This window comes from Pipra filicauda, unplaced genomic scaffold, assembly GCF_003945595.2.
Source record: "Pipra filicauda isolate LSUMZ 115617 unplaced genomic scaffold, ASM394559v2 scaffold80_size11013439_pilon, whole genome shotgun sequence".
NCBI lineage: Eukaryota > Metazoa > Chordata > Aves > Passeriformes > Pipridae > Pipra > Pipra filicauda.
Window position 1 is genome coordinate 368,408 of NW_024104987.1, and position 17,180 is coordinate 385,587.

Here is a 17,180-nt window from a genome sequence, read left to right on the forward strand (position 1 = left end):
CGGGGCTGGGCCCAGGCTGGGCCTGGGCGGCGGCCGGGCAGCGGCGCTCGGTACCGCGAATCGGGAACCACTTTGTACTTTTCCAATAAAGCATCTCGGTCACCGCCTCCGCCGGCTCTTGCGCCGGGCATGGGCCGGGGCTGGGGCGGGGCCGGTAGCGGGGCTGGGCGGGGCCGAGGCTCGGTCGGGGCGGGGCCGGTACCGGGGGTGGTGCGGGGCCGGTACCGGGACTCGGTCAGGGCGGGGCCGGGGCCGGCGCTGGGCGGGGCAGAGAGGCGGGGGCGGGGCCGCGCCTGCGCGCTGCGGCGCTTCCGTGCGGTGTCGCAGGCGGGCCCGGTGCGGGCCGCGCGTTGCCCGGCGACGGGCGGGGCCCCGCGGCCTATCCCGGCCTGGCTCCTCGCCTTCCTCCCGCAGTCCCGCCGCTCCCGCCGAGCGTCGCCGCACCCGCCGAGTGCCGCCCCGCCCGGCCCCGCCGAGCGCCGCCGCCGCCATGGCCAGGTGAGTCCCGCCCGGCCCCGGGCCTAGCGCGGCCCCGGGCCCGGCTCAGCCCCCTCGCGCTCCGCCCGCAGCTCCCCCGTGTCCCGAGTGGTGTACAACGGGAAGCGGAGCGGCGGCCCGCGCTCCCCCGGCGCCGGCAGCGAGATCTTCACGCCGGCCCACGAGGAGAACGTGCGCTTCATCTACGAGGGTGAGCGGGGCGGGGGCCGCTGGGCGGAGGGGGGCGCGGGGGGCGTGGCGCGGCCGAGGCGAGCGGCCCCTGTCCCTATCCCCGCAGCCTGGCAGTGCGTGGAGCGCGACCTGCGCAGCCAGATGGGCTCCGAGCGCGGCCTGGTCGAGGAGTACGTGGAGAAGATGCCGAACCCCAGCCTGAAAGGTGCGGGGGTAGGGTGCACCACCGCGGCTGTGACGGCCCGGGGGCTGCGCGGGCTGGGCGGGGGCTACATTGCCTCTGCCGCCAAAGTCTCTTCCTGTCTCCCCTGCAGCGTTTAAACCCGTCGACCTGGGTGATCTGAAGAGAAGGAACACACAGGATGCAAAGAAGTCCTAAGGCGGGTCCTCCCTGTGGATCGGCTGCTCTTCTAAGGTCCTCAAGCAGATTTAAGTTGAAATTTTGTGTTGATTTCCTCCTCTGGTCTGTGCTCCCAAAAGCTCACGGGAGAGCCAGTCAGCTTTGGGGCTGGCTCTGAAGCTGCCTGAGGTCGAGGATGCTCAGCGGCTTACCAAGGCTGCCCAGAGCCTGTTGCAAAGGATTCCAGTCCCCCACTCATAGCTTTCTTTGGCCTCAAACTGTCCTTCCTCCCTTCACACTGAGCTCCCCGATCTCCCGTACCCCTTCTGCCGCCGCCCCGGGCGCTGGGCGGGGCTGGGCTGAGCGGATGGGCAGTGCCAGGTCTGTGCACCAAGGCCCCGCAGCTGCTGGGGTGGGATGTGGGCAGAAGGGACAGTCGGGTCTTTCCCTGTGCCTCATCCGGCCTGCTTGTGCAGTTCAGGGCTGGGCAGGCTGCAGCCAGGCTGCTCCTAGCTCCACTGTGGCAGCAAGTTGCTGCCTGGGCTGCCGGAGCACATGGGCCACATCCGAGGTTGGATTTTCCGTGTGCTTAGAGCAGGCTAAGATCCCTGTGGTGCTTGAGGGGGGGTTGTTCCCCTCCTTGCAGATGGAAAGAGGTGTGGTGTCCCGCCTCAGGTGCCTGAGAGGTGCTCAGAGGGGCCCGAGCCACCTGCAGCCCCCTGGCCTCGGTGCCTCGGCAACCCCACGGGAGGCAGCAGCCGTGGGGCTGCACGGAGCGAGGCTCGGGGGCTCCTCACCCCAGCAGCGCTGCAGTTTTGTACCAATACCATTTTCCAGATACACACCCTTGGAAGAGACCTGGCCCCACAGCTCGCCCTGGGGGCTGTAGGTGGTGGAACTGTGCTGGGGGGCCTTCCTTGGGCCCCTCGCTCCTGGCAGGGCTCAGGTGGTTCCTGCATCATTGCCTGAGCTGGGGAGAGCAACTGTGCCACCCTTGCCCACCTGAGCCACGGGGCCACTCCCTGGGGAGGTGGCAGCCCCCTGCCTATCTGTGCTCCAGGCCAGATGGGGCTGGTGGGCCTGCCCAGTGCCAGCGGCTGCGGGAGGGCTGCGGGGACTGGGGGCTGCCAGTGGGGGCTGCCAGTACCTTTCCTTTGTTGAGTCTTTAAGCTGTGCCGTTCCCTTTCCTTTCTCTCTGTGGTCTGTCACTTGAGGAGTGTTGTAAATAAACGCTGGTGTCCTTTTGGGGCTGCCTCGATGTGGTGCTGCGGCCTGGCCCTGCTCCTTGTGCTGGGGATGGGGGGCAGAGAGCAGGAGCTGCCTCTGATCTGTGTTTATTTTCCGCAAAGGGGCCCTGGCCTCGCACTTGCTGGGGCTGTTGATTTCCCCATGGGCAGGTGCAGTGGGCACTGCGTGCTGGCAGCACAATGCCCTTGGGCTCGGGCAGCGCTCCAGGCACCCAGCATCCCAGGGGCTGTTACTGCACCCAGGATTTAAATGTTGAGACTATTAATACCCTTGTATCCTCTTCCCTCTCCTGCTTTAATGGCATTTAAGCTATACTTAGCATTGCTAGAATTTCTGCTCGCGTGCATCTCGACGCTTGCCATGACCCTGTTTACCTCCCATCACCAAAACATTCCTGGGACTGCTGCCTGATTCCAGCACGGTGGGATGAGAACTCAGCCCCTGTTGCCACCACAGCTGCCCCAGGCACGTGTACCTGCAGCCACAGACAGTGGGGTCGGGAGGTGACAGTTGTCACTGTCACAGTCCCTCTCCACCTGTTCTGGTGATGTACCCCATGTTTGGGGAGCCTGACAGGCCAGCAGAGCTGGCTTGAAGCCCTGTGTATGTCCAGAGCTGTGTCCATGTGTCCCAAGGGGATGGGAAGGGGGACCCATCCCAGCTGAGTGTGGTGCCCACCCCTGGGCCAGGCAGGCTACTGTCCATCTGCCACAAAGCTCAGCACCACCCCCGTGTCTGGGCACTCACCTGAGGCTGTCCCGGGGGCTGCAGTGGGGCCCCCAGGGGCACATGTGGGTCCTGCAGCCTCACCAGCCTCTGCCTCGTTTTCCTCTCAGCTCGGGCACAGTAAAGCCAGAGGCAAAGCAGCCACTTGAGCTCTAATGAAATGTACAAAACTCATTCTATAAACAGGAGATTTTTATAAAGACTGATACCAAAACACAGGGTGAGGGCAGTGACACAGTTGGGGGAGGTGGCGGGGGGGTGGCGGGGGGTGCCCCTGCAAGGGGTGAGGCCGCCAGCCAGAGAAATCAAGCTGTTTACTTATAAAAATCGACCTCGGCAGGGTTTATTTCCCTGTGCCTCGGACACGGTGCTCTTCATTAGATTAAAGGGTGGGAGGAGGAGAGGAACGTGTTTGTCATTGGATTAGGCAGTGAGAAGAGGCCCGGCAGCAGGCAGAATCGACTTTGCAGACCAATTTGTGGTGCTCAATTCCCTTGATAAAGTGGGAGTTTTCCTGTGAGGCACCGTGCCCTGGGGTGCCTGGCTGTGCCGGGGCGGGGGGCGCTGCCCGGGTGCCCGGCTGTGGATACTGGGAAGCTGCTGGCCAGCTCATGTGGCTCTGTGGGAGGTGGGGGGTGACCAGGGCATGGGGCTGCAGGCTCAGCCCTGCGGCACAGGCAGTGCCCGGCTGTGGGGCACACCTGGCTGGTGCAGGTGCTGTTGGATGTGCCCTGGCGCAGGCAGACATTGGGTGCTTGCACGGGGCTCCCAGCCATCAGCAGACACTGTCCCTGCTCGGGGCTGATGGGCACCAGGCACCGTGGGACATGGGGCTGTCCCTCAGCACCAGGGGACGCAGGATGTTGCCACAGGACACCCCATAGGCTGGGGCTGGCTTGTGGTCACTGGAGGGTCCTGTCATTGTGTAGCACACATGGAACCACCCTTCCTGGGCAGGGTCTGGAGATCCCCCTCTCCCCAGTGCAGTGGGACAAGCCTGGTCCCAGCGGGGCATTGGGGGTCGACAGCAGGGTGTTGCCACAGCAACACTGGAGCAACAGGCGCAGGGCCCGGCACCGCGCCATGACCATATTTACCTTCCCAGAAACTGCTTCGTGCTCCAGCAATTTGCCTCAATTAGGCTCGTTACCACGTCAGGAGGCCGCAGTGACGGCAGTGGCCATTGGGGCCAGTGGCTCCACGCGGCTGCTCTGGCCACTCTGGCACTGTGGCTCTGAGCAGGGTGATCCCTGTCCCCCTCTCTATCCCTGTCCCTGCTCCTGCACCTGGGGGCCTGGGCAGACCCCAGCCCCTATGTTCCACTCACCTTGCCCGCTCCACCACAGCCCCACAGTGCTGCTGCCACAGCCCTCCAGCCCCACAGCCCCAGACCCTCTGCCCCCATCCCTGCTGTGCACATTCCCACTGCCAGTGCTGCAGTGGGCACTGGGTCCCATTCAGCTGGGACAGACAGTGAGTTGTCGAGTAAACAGAGGAAAATTACTGCGTGCTGAGCCGGGTGCTGCTGCCGGAGCCAAGTGCTTCGTGGCCGGGGCCACAGCTGCCCTCCTCGTGCCCCGCTGACGCCTTGCCGTGGTCTGGGACCCCCACCACCCCCCGCAGACAGCGTGGCTCCTGCTGTTCCTCGTGCTGGCCGGTGTGGGCGGCACTGCTGTGGCCATGGGGTGCGGGTGATGCTGGGACAGGGTGGGACTTAGCAAGAGGGTGGCTGCCCACCCAGAGCTGCTGTTTACTGTGTGGGGTTGCTGGGGCTGCTGGGGTGCAGATCCAACTCTCACCTGTCACTCAGCACATCCCCTGCTCCGAGCTGCGTGTGGGGCCTGGAACCATGGCACGCTTGGGGCCAGGTGTAGCAGTGTCATGGGTGATGGGCAGTGCCCATGCCCGGGGCTGTGGGCAGCGGGGGTCACAGCAGGGCAGTTGTCACCCTCAGGCACGGTGACCCCAGCAAGGGAGCAGCACCTGTCTAATCCCCACACACCAGGCGATTGTGGTGCCCAAAGCTGTGGCATCCGGGCTTAGCGCTCATGTGCGCAGCACAAGCCTCTTAGGGCACCGCTGTGCCCCCTCCCTGCCCTGGCCAGCCCGGCCCACTGGCACAGGGGTCCCTCAGCCCCACACTCCGCTGCTACTCACGGCACTCAGCGCTGCCGGTGGCTGCTGCCCGGCCGTGGGCTGGGCCGGCTCCCGGGAGAGCGGGGGTGCCGTGGGCAGAGCCAAATGATTTAATTAAGGGCTCCTGGCAGCGAAAGGACAGAGCCGATTAGCGGCCAGAGGAGAGCGCGTGCTGGGGGAGCTGGAGCCTCGGCCGGCAGCACTGCAGTGGCTGCTGCTGCATGCCTGCCCCTCTCCTCTGTGCAGGGCCATGGGGCAGGCAGCGGGGCTGGAGGCAGCAGGCAGGCAGTGGGTCTGTCTTCTGGTGCAGCTCATCCCTGCCAGGTGGCCCAGCTCCCAGTCCATGGCTGCGGCCATCACCCGTGGGTGCTAGTGGGAGCACAGTCCCAATGTGTCTGATGTCTCTGGAGTCCCCAGTCCCCACACCCCACAGAGAGCCACACACGGAGCTGGCCCTGCAGCCCGGCACGGGCCCACACCTATTTACAGATAGGACAGATAAATTACAGCACTGTGCACAGGGACTCAAAGGCGCACGAGGGCAGCACCACAGGACAAACTCCTACCCCCAGCCCCCCCAGCCCCACAGATCCCACCCCAGAGGTCGAGGTCCAGGTCCCACTCGCCTGCCCCATTGTGTCCATTGTCCATGCGCTCAGCGCAGCACCCTCACCGGGCCGGCGGGTCCCGGTGCCTGCCAGCGCCTGGGGAGGACAGGGCAGGGGACGACAGCACGCCACTGGCTCAGCACAGCCCTCCCGTCTGGCCGTGGGCTCAGAAGTGGCTCTCGGCCGTGGTCTCAGGGAACTCGTAGCAGTGGTGGCGATCTCCCAGGGCGAGGTGCTCAGTGGTGCCGCGCCCGCTTCTCTCGGGGCGGTGGGAGCCGGGGTGGGGGGCCAGGCTGTGCCCCAGCCCGTTGGTGCAGCCGCTCACCAGCTGGTGCTTCTCGCAGGCGCTGCCGGCGCCGTTGCGGGCGCTGGGTGCGTGGCTGTAGGTGTGCCTGTACTCCTCAGCCAGGTCCCTCCCCAGCTTCCAGCGCTGCCATCGCTTCAACAGCTCTGCCTGCACCTGTGGGTAGATGCCATCAGCACAACCCAGCGCCCCTGCTGCCCCTGCCCCCGCTGTCCTACTCACCTCCTTATTGACAAAGCAGTAGAGAATGGCCACCAGCATCCCCTGGGTGGAGGGAGGAGAGGTGTGAGGCACACAGCCAGACCCCAACCTGGTCCCTACCGAGACTGAGTCCCCACAGAAGGCTGGTCCTGCAAAGGCTGGGCTCACCTGGAAGGAGCTCAGGAAGAGGTCGAAGAAGAGCTTGACATAGCGCAGCGTGCCCTGGGCGTGCTCATCTGTGACGAAGGCAAAGACCACCTCGTGGATGCCCAGCAGCGGGATCAGCGTCAGCGTGGACTTGGCCAGCCTGGGGGACAGGGGTCACGAGGTGGACGCACAGGCGTGTGTGCCGCGGGCACGCAGGGTGGGCCATGCCCAGCGCCCACCTAAACTTGTAGTCAGTGTAGCGCATCTGGTGCGCACGGAGCTTGGAGACAAGGATCTGGATGATGCGGATGAAGATGAAGAAGTTGATCTGCAATGGAATGGAGTGTGCCATGAGGGGCAGGGGCAAGGGCAGGCAGGACAGCTTTTCCCCCTGCCCTGGGCAGCCTCTCTCACAGCTGTCTCAGGGCTTGCAAAAGAGATGCTGAGACACCAAGTGAGGGGCTGTGATGGGCTCACCAGGATGGCCAGGAACACAGGGAAGCGAAGGATCCACCAGAAGCCCATGTTGTTGTTAGTTGACCAGCACCTGCAGAGGGGAGGGATGGGGACTGCCAGGAAGCCCCTTGACCAGGTGGCTGCTGGAGTCTGGTGTGGCATCGGCAGCCCTGGCTGAGCAAGCGCCACGGGCAGGCACCCTGCCCTTTGCATGGGCAGTGGTGTGGAGCCTCTCTGGGGCCATCACAACATCCCCACAGTCCCACACACACCCACTGTGCCCTGTGTTCCCTCAGCCACTGGCAGGGGCTGATACTCACTGGATGTTTTCGTAGAGGAACTTCACAACGACCCAGGGGATGAGGAACAGCACGGGTGCCCCTGAGGGGAGGTGGGCAGGTGGCAGGTGAGGCATGGCAGGGGAAAGGGTCAGGGGGGCCAGGCCATGCAAACTCACCCCAGCCAATGCACAGGTAGAGGGTGAAGTAGCTCCTCTCGGAGAAAACAGCCACCACCAGCAGATTGTGCAGGTAGATGCCCTCCACCAGCAGCCAGCAATAGTTGGCCACAATGCCATACTGCATGAAAACTGTGGCTGCCCGGCAGCCTGCGGCTGCCTGTGGACAGAGGTCAGGGCTGCAGCACTGCCTCTGTGTGTGCCTGTGCCCCCAGCCTCACCAGCCCCACCAGCCCCCACCCCTGCCCCACCAGCACTGACCTCATCACTCAGCCAGACTTGCACACTGTAACCGTCGATCTTGTCGCTGTAGTGGGTCTTGAGCAGGGCGTCAATGACCAGCACGGAGACACCCTTCAGGATGAAGGAGGCGAAGAGATTCATGTGGATATAGTTCCTCATGCAGTGCAGCTTGCTGTGGATGCAGGGTCTGCTGTCAGTGCCCGCACACAGATCCTCAGTCTCCACCTGCCCACTCTGCGGGCAGCCGTGCCCACGCCCCCACCTGAAGCCCAGCAGCAGGGCCAGGGCGAGCAGCAGCGCGCACAGGGACATGGAGTAGCCCACGGTGTACATCACCTTGAAGCTGCCATAGGTCTTGGCAAATTTTTCCTGGAAGAGGAGGGAGCAAGTAAGGGCAGGAGCAGGCAGGGGGGCAGGGAGGGACCCCTGCACCCCTGCTGCCCAGCTCTACCCACCTGCGCATTTATCTCCTCATCATCCTGCTGGCACTGTGTGGCATCGCGCAGGGACTGTCCCTGCGGCCCCGTCACCCACTGCCCGTCCGGCCCACAGGTCTTGAAGACGTGTCTGTGCTTCACTGTGAGGGCAGGGGGTGGTGGGGTGTGCTGGCCCCAGAGCCCCCACAGGCACCGCGCACCAGCACAGGCACGAGCACCTGCAGCAGCAGGTGCACACACGTATGTGTGCACACACCACACAGGAGCACGTGCCTGCCAGCTCTTACCTTTGTGGTACCAGGGCAGGAACCAGGGGCAGGGCACACTGGCCGTGCTGTTGGGTGCGGTGTCAGGCCAACACGAGAACTTGTCAAAGGTGCGGTTACAGACCAGCTCTGCAACAGGATAGGAGATGGCAGTGCCTTGGCCTCACCCTCCCTGGACATCAGGATCCCCCACTGGCCCCCTGCTCTGTCCCTGTCCTGTTTGGACCCTGTGCTGGCTTTTCTGCCCCATCCCCATCTCAGTGGGACCCCCCGCCAGCCCCTGTCCCCCTCCCATCCCACGAGAACCCTGCTGGCCCCCCGTGGGCACTGACCTGTGGGCGCAGGCAGGCGGCTCATGTTGTGCTGGCACTCCTCTCTGTACGCAGTCCATTTCTCAAAGAGGTTATCCGTGATCTGGGCAGAGGGGCCCTGGGGGCACCAGGAAGTGTCACCTGTCACCCGCATCCTGCCCACAGGGGCTGCCCTGCTGTAACAGGCAGTGACCCCAGCTTTGGGACAGCCACAAGTGAGTGCAGGCTAACACTCTGTGCCATGCCACACCATGTCATGTGGATGGCGGGGCGGGCAGGAAAGGGCATCATCTGCTGCAGTGCCTGCCATGGCGAGGGGCCGTGGTGGGCAGGGGTGGATCAGTGGCGGCCCGGGGTGTGCAGCAAGCTGGGCATGGGGCAGAGCACTGTTGTGTGGGACAGCCCATCCTTACCTGGCAGCAGAGCAGCAACAGTGGGAGGGTGAGAAGATGTGGCTGGGACATCCCTCCTCTGGGCCACACGCATGGGGTGCAGTGCAGGGTGCCCGGCTTCCTACCAGCCCTCAGCAGCTTCTCCACCCTGGCGGTGACGGCCTTGGCACGTGGGTGATCCTGTGTGAGACACCTGGTCACAGGGGCTCTCAGGGCAGAGCTGGGGGATGTGGGTCTGGGGGCAGGCGAGGTGGGAGGGGGCCACACTGGCACAGGGCTGACCCAGTCACGGCCCCATTCACCTTTCTCAGTCCTCGTCTGACCCTGTCTGGCATTCACATTCAGCTGCTTGTTCCTGCATTTTCCCACCAAGTACCTGCTTTTTCCTCCCCAGGATGGCACTGGGACTGTGGCCATGTGGCCTCTCTGCTCATCAAGCCAACCCCAACCCCTGTGCAGCCAAAGTGCAGCCATATGCAGGACATTACAACCTCTGAGCAGGGCAGACTCTGGTGCCCCATGGCAGCACTGCCTCCAGACCCCCAGGGGTGACCCGGGCTTGTGCCACCCCACACTGGTGCTGGTGCCCAGCTGTACATCAGTGCTAAGCTCTGAGAGTGCTGGGCCCCCATGGCAGAAGGACCCCTCCCCACACCTGAGCACGCTCTCAGGTGGGGCCCAGCACCTGGGCTCCCCCCTTCCCATTGACTCTCATGCCGGAGGGCGGCCCTTGGGGCACTCAGCCATGGCCTTGCAGCAGCACCTATCCAGGATGGAGGTGGACAGGGAGCCACCAACAGCACGGGGCCAGGCAGGGATGGGGACAGAGGTTGGCTGTTAACCCACAGGGATCCCGGCTTGTGGGGCTGCCTTGGCTCTGAGACCAGCTCAGCTGGGCTGTGCCGCTGTGCCTTCATTGCCCCAAGCTCCTGCAATGATGTAGGGCCTTGTCTGACACTGCACCCAAGTGCTCTGCACAGACCCTGGCTCACGAGGTGCTGTAATTCCCTCCATCCCCCTAAGCCGGTTATGGGGCTCCCGGGTGTTATTTTGGCTCTTCCCACAAGGGGCCATTCTGGCAGCAGCCCCATGGCACGGCACGGCTTTGTGGGGTGAGGGCAGCTGAGCTGTGGGGGACGGGAGGGACAGCAGTGCCGGTGCCACCACAGACAATCTGGCATCGCCCCTGGCCCCTGCGCTCCCCCCGGGCACCAGCCGGAGTGCTGCGCTCCCTGACCAGCCCTGCTCCCAGGGCTCGCCGCTCTGCCTGTGCCTATTTTTATCCCTGGGAAAGTCGTGTTTCCTCCACCAGGGCAGACCCACTCACCATGTCGCAAGTGGTTGCTGGAGCAGCTCATTAATCAGCACATGGAGCTCCAGACGCAGTTTGAGGAGCAGGACCTGCAATGGCCTTATTTAGCCAGTCCCAGGACAGAGGGAACTGTCTCCTGGGACAGTCCTCACTGGGTGGCCTCTGGGAACAGTGACCTTTGGTGGGTGCCCACTGGCCACCTGACCATGTCAGCATCCCTATCCTTGTGTCATCCCCCTCAGCCTCACCCAGCAAAACTGTCCCCACACCAGCATCCTTGTCCTAGTCCTTCTCCCATCCCCACCCTAGGATCCCTGTCTCTTTCCCCCATGCCAGCATCCCTGTCCTTGTCCCACCCCCAGCCCCACAACATCAACCCCACCTACTCCATCCCACCAGTGCTCACATCCCGACCCCATGGAAGGTGCTGGTGCCCATCCCTGGACGAGCATCCATCCCTGCCCCGGCTGGGAATGCTTCTCCAGGCGCGTGGGTTACAGCGACTCGCTGCCAGCCCCTCTGAGTGGCCGGGGAGCAGCTTTGGGGCAGAGGTGTCGCTATTTTTAGCTGCTGCAGTGGGATTTAGCAGCGGGGAGGCCTCTGCCCTGGACTCCCCCAGCTGGCAGCCACTCCCCGGCCCCTGGCCCTGCCGTGGCCAAGCCGGGCAGACTGCACTGGGTGAGGGGTCCTGGCACGAGGGCCAGTCACGCTCCTTGCCACGGCACGGGGCTCCCTCCTCACCCTGCCCAGGCCCTTTGCCCCAGCTGCCCATGGCACTGTGCAGCCATGGCACTGTACTGGACCCCCACGCCCCATTAGGTGGGGGGCCCTCACAGCTCCATTGCCTTGCAGGGAGCACAGACAAGGGCTCTTTCCAGCAGAGATGTGGATGTGCTATGCAGTGGGCAGTGCCAGGGAGGGAGCAGTGGCTCTGTGTGGTAGAACAACAGGGTGTAGGGAGGCCAGGACCACCGGCAGCACCACCTGGGAGCTGGTACTGCCCAGCAGCAGTACCCACAGTGCTTGGAGCAGTGGCTTTGCCAACTGGACATGCCCTTGTTGCCAGTGCCAGAGGCTCCTCTCAGCCACGTCCTGGGTGCCAGAGGCAGCACCACAGGAGGGACGTGGCCCCACATCACCCACCACTTTCTCTCACCCTGCCATGCCCAACTGACTCTCAGTGCCACATTCCCTGCCCTGGCACCTCGTTCCCAGCCAGTGCCAGTCTTTGGGGAACCCCCCACTACACCAGGCCGTGGGTGCTGGGTGCAGGGTACCTGACTTGTGAGTGGGTGCCTCTGAGGGGCTGAAGCGCATGACAGTGTGTGTGCAAGGGACTTTCACCCCACACTGGTGTTGGACAATGTGGTGTGTCCCCATGTCACAGCTCTGTGGCTGCTGACCCCCGTGGAGCCTGGGCTGCAAACACCCGGCACGGCTCCACTGCCACAGCCATGAAGGAGAGATCTCGTGCCCATGATGGCAGAGCAGGAACAAGGAGCCAACTCTGACACAGCTGAGCAGGGACCGTGCTGGCAGTCCCAGTGCTGGGGGGCTGAGGGGTCAACACAGGCATCATCATCTGCCCTCAGGGTAGGGGGAGTGGGGCTGTCAATGGTATCTGTGTTTGTGTACTGAGCCCTTCCCCAGCCAGTGGTGCCAACCTCTACAGCTGCACGGGCAAAGCAAGGACCCCCTTCCCCTTTAACTGGTGTCCCTGTGACTCCTGGCTAACCAATGACTCATGGTGGCCACCATTGGCCCTGGGATGCTCAGGAGGCAGAGGTCAGAGTGTGCAGCTTGGGCAGAGTATGGGGCGAGTCGAGGACCTGGGTGCACTATGGCCATGGCATTGCACCAAGACAGGGAACAGATGGGAAAAGGCTTATGTTGGGATTTTGTTCCCCACTGGTGGATGCAAAGACCCCATGCTGCCCTGCAGCAGCTCTGTACCACCGTGGACCCCCACAGTCAGTTAAGTGCCCAGGCCTGCCTGGGGAGAGACTCTCTCCTCATCCCACCCTGGTCAGCTTCCCCTGGGATTTTTGCCCCTCAGCCCCTCCAGCACTGCTGCCATCGCACGTGTGAGGGAACGAGCTCCACATCTGGGATCACTGTGCTCTATTGCCACATGGATCAGTGGTTTGGTGAGCCCCCATGGGACACTCATGGGCATTTGCAACATGACCCGAGAGCGCCTTGGCACAGCCATGGCCCTGCACAAGCACTGTGAAGCTGGCACAGCCCCCCAAAGCCTGGTGCCCTACAGGACTCTCGTCTCCCCAGTGGAATGGGCATCCGGCCTCCTCACGAGCACAGCCCTGCACCCGGCACAGCCCCACTGGCTCGGAGGCAGCGGGGGGGGGCCGTGTGCCCTCTGGACACAGGGATTAGCCCCCCGTGCGCTAATGCAGCGCTTTCCATGGCTGGCTTGGCTTTGAGCCTGGAGCTACACGCCAACACGGCAGGGGCTTTGGCACTTGGCAGGGGAGGGGACAGTGCCGGGCCAGAGCTGATGCAATGCCAGCACCAGTCTGGCCCTGCAGATGCTGCTCCACTTTCCACCCAAGACCATGGCAAGAGGGGCAAGGGTGGGGGGAGACAGCCAGGGCAGGGAGGCCCAGGAGGTCTGGCCTGCACTGTCTCTGCCTATGTCCCTGCCCCAAGCTAGGGGATGCCTCCCATTCCCCTGCTCCAGTCCTTCTCTGAGAACTGAGTACCAGGAACTTTGGCCGCAGAGGAGCAGCTGAGCTGCCTGGAGCAGCCCTCGTGCTGCAAGACCATGGCTTGTTTGCACAGAGCTACGTGATTGTGGAAGCCCTGAGCAGTGGCACATAGAGAGAGCCAACGTCACCAGGCACCAGCGATGTCGGATTCTGTGTCATCTTGGACCAAGAAAACCCAAACCAGCCCTGACAGTATTTTCGTCAACAACAGTACAGGATGCAAACAGGAGAAATGCTTTTTGCATCACCTCCACGACCCCCCAGCTGCCTCCAGGCGTGGTCAGGGGCACCTGCACAGCTGCCCAGTACCAAAGAGGGACTGTGGTCTTCTGGCACACGAAGGCAGAGGCCAGATGACCTTGCTGCCCAGCGGGCTCTGGCAAGGGGATGTTGAGCCACACAGCAGCTTGTCCCTGGCTCAGGGAAAGGGGTGGTTTTGTTCATCACGTTGCACAAAAGCCCATGAAACACAAAAGAAAAGCACGAGAGACACAGTGTTACACGTGTGCTTAGCCTGTCACAGGGGAGGTACAGGGCTGGGAAAAGCCTAGGAAAAGGTCAGTGCAGACAGGGAGATGCACACGCTCCCCTGCACTGGGAGCTCCACATCCGCCTTCCCAGACCAGCTCGTGGCATGAATGAACATTGTAGCCGCTGTGGACCTCGGGACAACCTCCCAGCACCTCTCTGAAGAGCGAGCTCAAACCCTGTGCTGTTGAGGCGCAGATGCACAAGAGACATCGCAGCCCGTCTGTGAAGAGGTCCCAGCAGAGTCCGTTCCTGTCCTGAGACACCTGCAGCCCTGGGCACAGTTGGCCACCAGCCCCAGTGAGCCAGGGGTGTGGCAGGGAGCACATATTCCCAGCCATCCACTGATGCCTGTAGTGCACAGCCATGTGCCCCAGGCCCCAGGGGGCCATGGGGGACGCAGGACAGAGCAGGATGCAGTGGAGGAGCACAGGGGGATGGAGCTGAGCTGCCATCCCATCTCTCCTGTGTCTGGCTTCCCCTGTCCCTGCCCCTGCCTGGCACAGCGAGGTGCATGGAGAGGCTGTGCTCGGTGGTTGGTCTCAGCCCTGTGCTGTGGATCAAGGCTTGCGGTCACATTTTTTCATTAACTATTTTTAATCCACATTTTGCCTATTCTCTGTTCAGCCTTTTCTCTTCTCCCCTCTCCAGGCAACAGAACATAAAAAAAATCTGCACCGCAGTGCGCGGAAAGAAGCGGGATTGGTGGGAAGCGCAGTAGCTGGCAGCCGGGGCGGCACTAACACGCCGAGGAGGGGTCCTGCGGGCCCTAAATTTTCCTGCTGATGCACAGACAAAATCATAGGAGCAATCACTGAATTTGGCGTGGGTCAGGACACACGGGGCAGGCGCTGCATGGGGCGCGGCGCTGCGGGGTGCACAGCGAGGGCTGGGCAGAGCGGATGCTCTGTCCTCTGCCTGTCCGGCGTGAGGGGAGCCAGGCTGAGCACGGCGGTCTCTGCTCCCCTCACCGCCCTGAGGGAAGTGCAGCGCCGGGCAGACGGGACCTGCAGCAGCTTTGGAGATGGACTTGCAACGAGGAGGACGGCAAGGTCACATACCCGACATGTCCTGGTTAAACAAAGCCATTTACCAACACCGTGTTGACACAGCAGAGCTCGGGACAGAGTCACAAAGGGCACTCACACCGGGCTCCTGCAAGCCCCGGAGAGCTGGGAAGGGTCAAAAGTGTCTCCTGCTTCTGCCCCTCGACGAGACACCCACGGGCACTGTTGTGCCCACGGCGATGAGACCCCGCGGGTCCCACCCCAGCGAGGGGCTGCTCTGGGAGATACTCCGAGCGCGTCGGAGCCTGGCTGGTATGATTGACCGGGGGCTCGCCACAGCCGGGGCAGCGCCCAGGGGGGTGCCGTGAGCCCGACAGCAGCGCCTCTGCACAGGGACACCAGCGGCAGCGGCTCAGGCGGGGAGCGGGCCCAGCCCCGCTGCGACCCCCGGCCCAGGACACTCCCCACCGAGGGACTCATCACCCCCGAGGCCGGCGCCTAGCACCGGGGCGGCTCTGGGAGCTGCTGCTCTGCTCTCCCGAGGCTCAATTCGTGGCCCCGGGGATGCGCAGCCGTCACCCGAATCCACATCCACGCGACGGGGCGTGCGGCATCTCCAGCCTTCAGCCCGCAGGGATGGGGTCTCCCCGCCCTCCTCCCCCCTTCCCCGTACCTCTCGGGGCTGGGCTCGCGGCAGCTCCCGGACGCATCTCGGAGCCGGCGGGGACCGAGACCGGCGCGCTCGGCCGCTCCGGCGAAAACTTTTGCCGGAGCCGCGGCGGCGGCGGCTGTGGCGGCTCGGGGGGAGGGACCGGGGCGGGGGGAGGGACCGGGGGCGCGGAGTCGCGTCCCGCCGCCCCGCTCCTCCTGCCGGCACAAGGGGGGCGCAGTCCGGTGCCCCCGCTCCGCCCGAGTGCTCGGCGCTGCCCGCCGCATCACCGACGGCCGCTCCCGGGAGCTGCGGGGCCGCCGCCGTTTGTCTCCCCCGCCCAGCCCTGCTCCCGGGCACCGGCTCGGCTCGGCGGCGGATACGGGCGGAGCGGGGAGGGCAGCTGGACCGTTCCGACCCTGGGGGAGCGGGCCGGGGATCCGTCCCCCCCGGGACGTTTCCCCAGTCCCAGCGCGTCCCCGGTCCTGCCGTGCCCCGAGCCGGTGGCCCCGGCGCGGGAGCGCGGGCTGCTCGGCCCCTTGGGGACCTGGACGGATCTCGGCCGTGCCGCCTGGAGCCGCCTCAACACCCGCGCTCCGGCCGGCGCCGGCGGTGACGGGTCGGTGTTTGCCGCCGCCGTCCCGCTGCAGGTAAACAGAGCCCAGACAGAGCAACGCTCCGGGACCTCCTGGCTAGGTCTGGAGAGGGGCCCGGGGGAGCCCCCGGCCCGGGGGTGCCAGCGGCCTACCCTGCCCCGGCCCCCCGGCACAAACACATTTACCTTGGGCCATGCAGGACGCGGTGGTCATAGCGGCTGTGGCAGCACAGGTACACGGAGTGTATCCCTCCGTAGCCCAACCCAGCCCAACCCCGGCTCCCCGGAGTCCCCAGAGCTGCCTCTGCCGAGGTCCCGCTCTGTGAGGCTTCCACTGGCTGGAAGCCCCCGTTGGTGTGGGCAGAGCAGCCCGAGCCCATGCTGGATCCTGCAGGTGCTTTGACAGTGCCAGGGGGTCAGATCCATGGCTGTCTCCCTGGAGGTGGCCCTGTCACCCATCCGGGCCAGGAGGGGACTGTGGGGGGAGGACTGGCGACCCCCATCTCTGCCCGGGGTCAGGGCACTGAAGTGCTCTGAGGGAACCCCTGCAGGCAGCTGCTGGGGCCCTGGCACAGGGCAGGGTGGGACCAGGGGGTGGCCAGTGCGGAGACGATGGCCACAGGCTGCTGCCAGCCCTCCGCTCTCTGATGCTCAGAGATAAGCAGTGCCAGCGCGCTGCAGCTGTGGGCACCGTGCTTCGGGCTGTGTCTGGCACACACTGTCCTGCCAGTGTGGCTGCAGCACAGCTTGGCTGCCATGAGTAACATGGGGACAGGGTATGTGCGTGCTGGGAGCATGGGGCGGGCGCAGCTGGTGGGACCGCAGCCCAGTGGGAACATCCCTGGCACTGGCTGGCGTGGGCCTGAGAAGGGCTCTGTGCTGCTGGGGGACCATGGGGGCTCTATTGCTCCCCTACTCCACGTTGGCCCGTCGCGTGGCACAGAGCAGTGCCCGCCAGCTGTGGGAGCAGTGCTGGGCTGGCCGGGGTACGAGGCACCACAGCCTGTCCGGGCAGCCCCCAGCCCCTCACTAGGAGAGAGCCCAGCTCCCCCTGCGCTCACCTGCCCATGGCCTCTGCCGGGACTGGGCACAGGCCCAGAGTGGCAATGCCAGCCAGCATCATTAAGCCTCGTTAAGGTGACGAGCCTTCACTGCTCTGCTGTGCCAGGCTGCTTCTGTTCCACCCGCCGGAGCCCAATTAGTGTCACATCCAGGAGGCAGCTCCGGTGGAGGTGACGGGCGCCCTTGGCATGGCCCCATCTCAGAGCACAGCTGAGACCGGGCACAGCTCGGCACAGGACTGGCCAGAGCCTGCCCACAGCTCCCCTTGCACAGGTCCAGGGGTGCTGGGCAGAGCAAAGTGAAGATCCCCTGCTTGGCACGGTGCCAGGGGCCATGCCTTGCTCGTCTCCCTCCACTCTG

General features: G+C 64.5%; 2 protein-coding genes across 3 annotated transcripts; one reads left to right on the forward strand and one right to left on the reverse strand.

The window, feature by feature from the left end:
* Positions 1–320: 320 nt before the first annotated feature.
* MCRIP1 (MAPK regulated corepressor interacting protein 1) lies at positions 321–2,267 on the forward strand. The gene is made up of 4 exons (XM_027716925.2): positions 321–498; positions 570–688; positions 776–874; positions 984–2,267. The coding sequence occupies exons 1-4, from the start codon at positions 491–493 to the stop codon at positions 1,046–1,048; spliced, it is 291 nt and encodes a 96-aa protein (XP_027572726.1). The 5' UTR covers positions 321–490; the 3' UTR covers positions 1,049–2,267.
* A 3,350-nt stretch (positions 2,268–5,617) lies between these two features.
* On the reverse strand, positions 5,618–15,263 carry GCGR (glucagon receptor). 2 transcript variants are annotated; one of them, XM_027716815.2, is made up of 14 exons: positions 15,188–15,263; positions 8,963–9,121; positions 8,571–8,667; positions 8,260–8,367; positions 7,991–8,112; positions 7,798–7,904; positions 7,554–7,707; positions 7,293–7,452; positions 7,156–7,216; positions 6,857–6,926; positions 6,619–6,707; positions 6,401–6,539; positions 6,254–6,295; positions 5,618–6,187 (listed from the first exon to the last, which is right to left on the reverse strand). In XM_027716815.2, the coding sequence occupies exons 2-14, from the start codon at positions 9,011–9,013 to the stop codon at positions 5,894–5,896; spliced, it is 1,494 nt and encodes a 497-aa protein (XP_027572616.1). In that variant the 5' UTR covers positions 9,014–9,121; positions 15,188–15,263; the 3' UTR covers positions 5,618–5,893. The 2 variants fall into 2 exon arrangements, with proteins under 2 accessions (XP_027572616.1, XP_027572595.1); XM_027716794.2 differs by lacking the exon at positions 15,188–15,263 and having other exon boundaries at positions 8,571–8,725; positions 8,963–9,020.
* Positions 15,264–17,180: the final 1,917 nt, after the last annotated feature.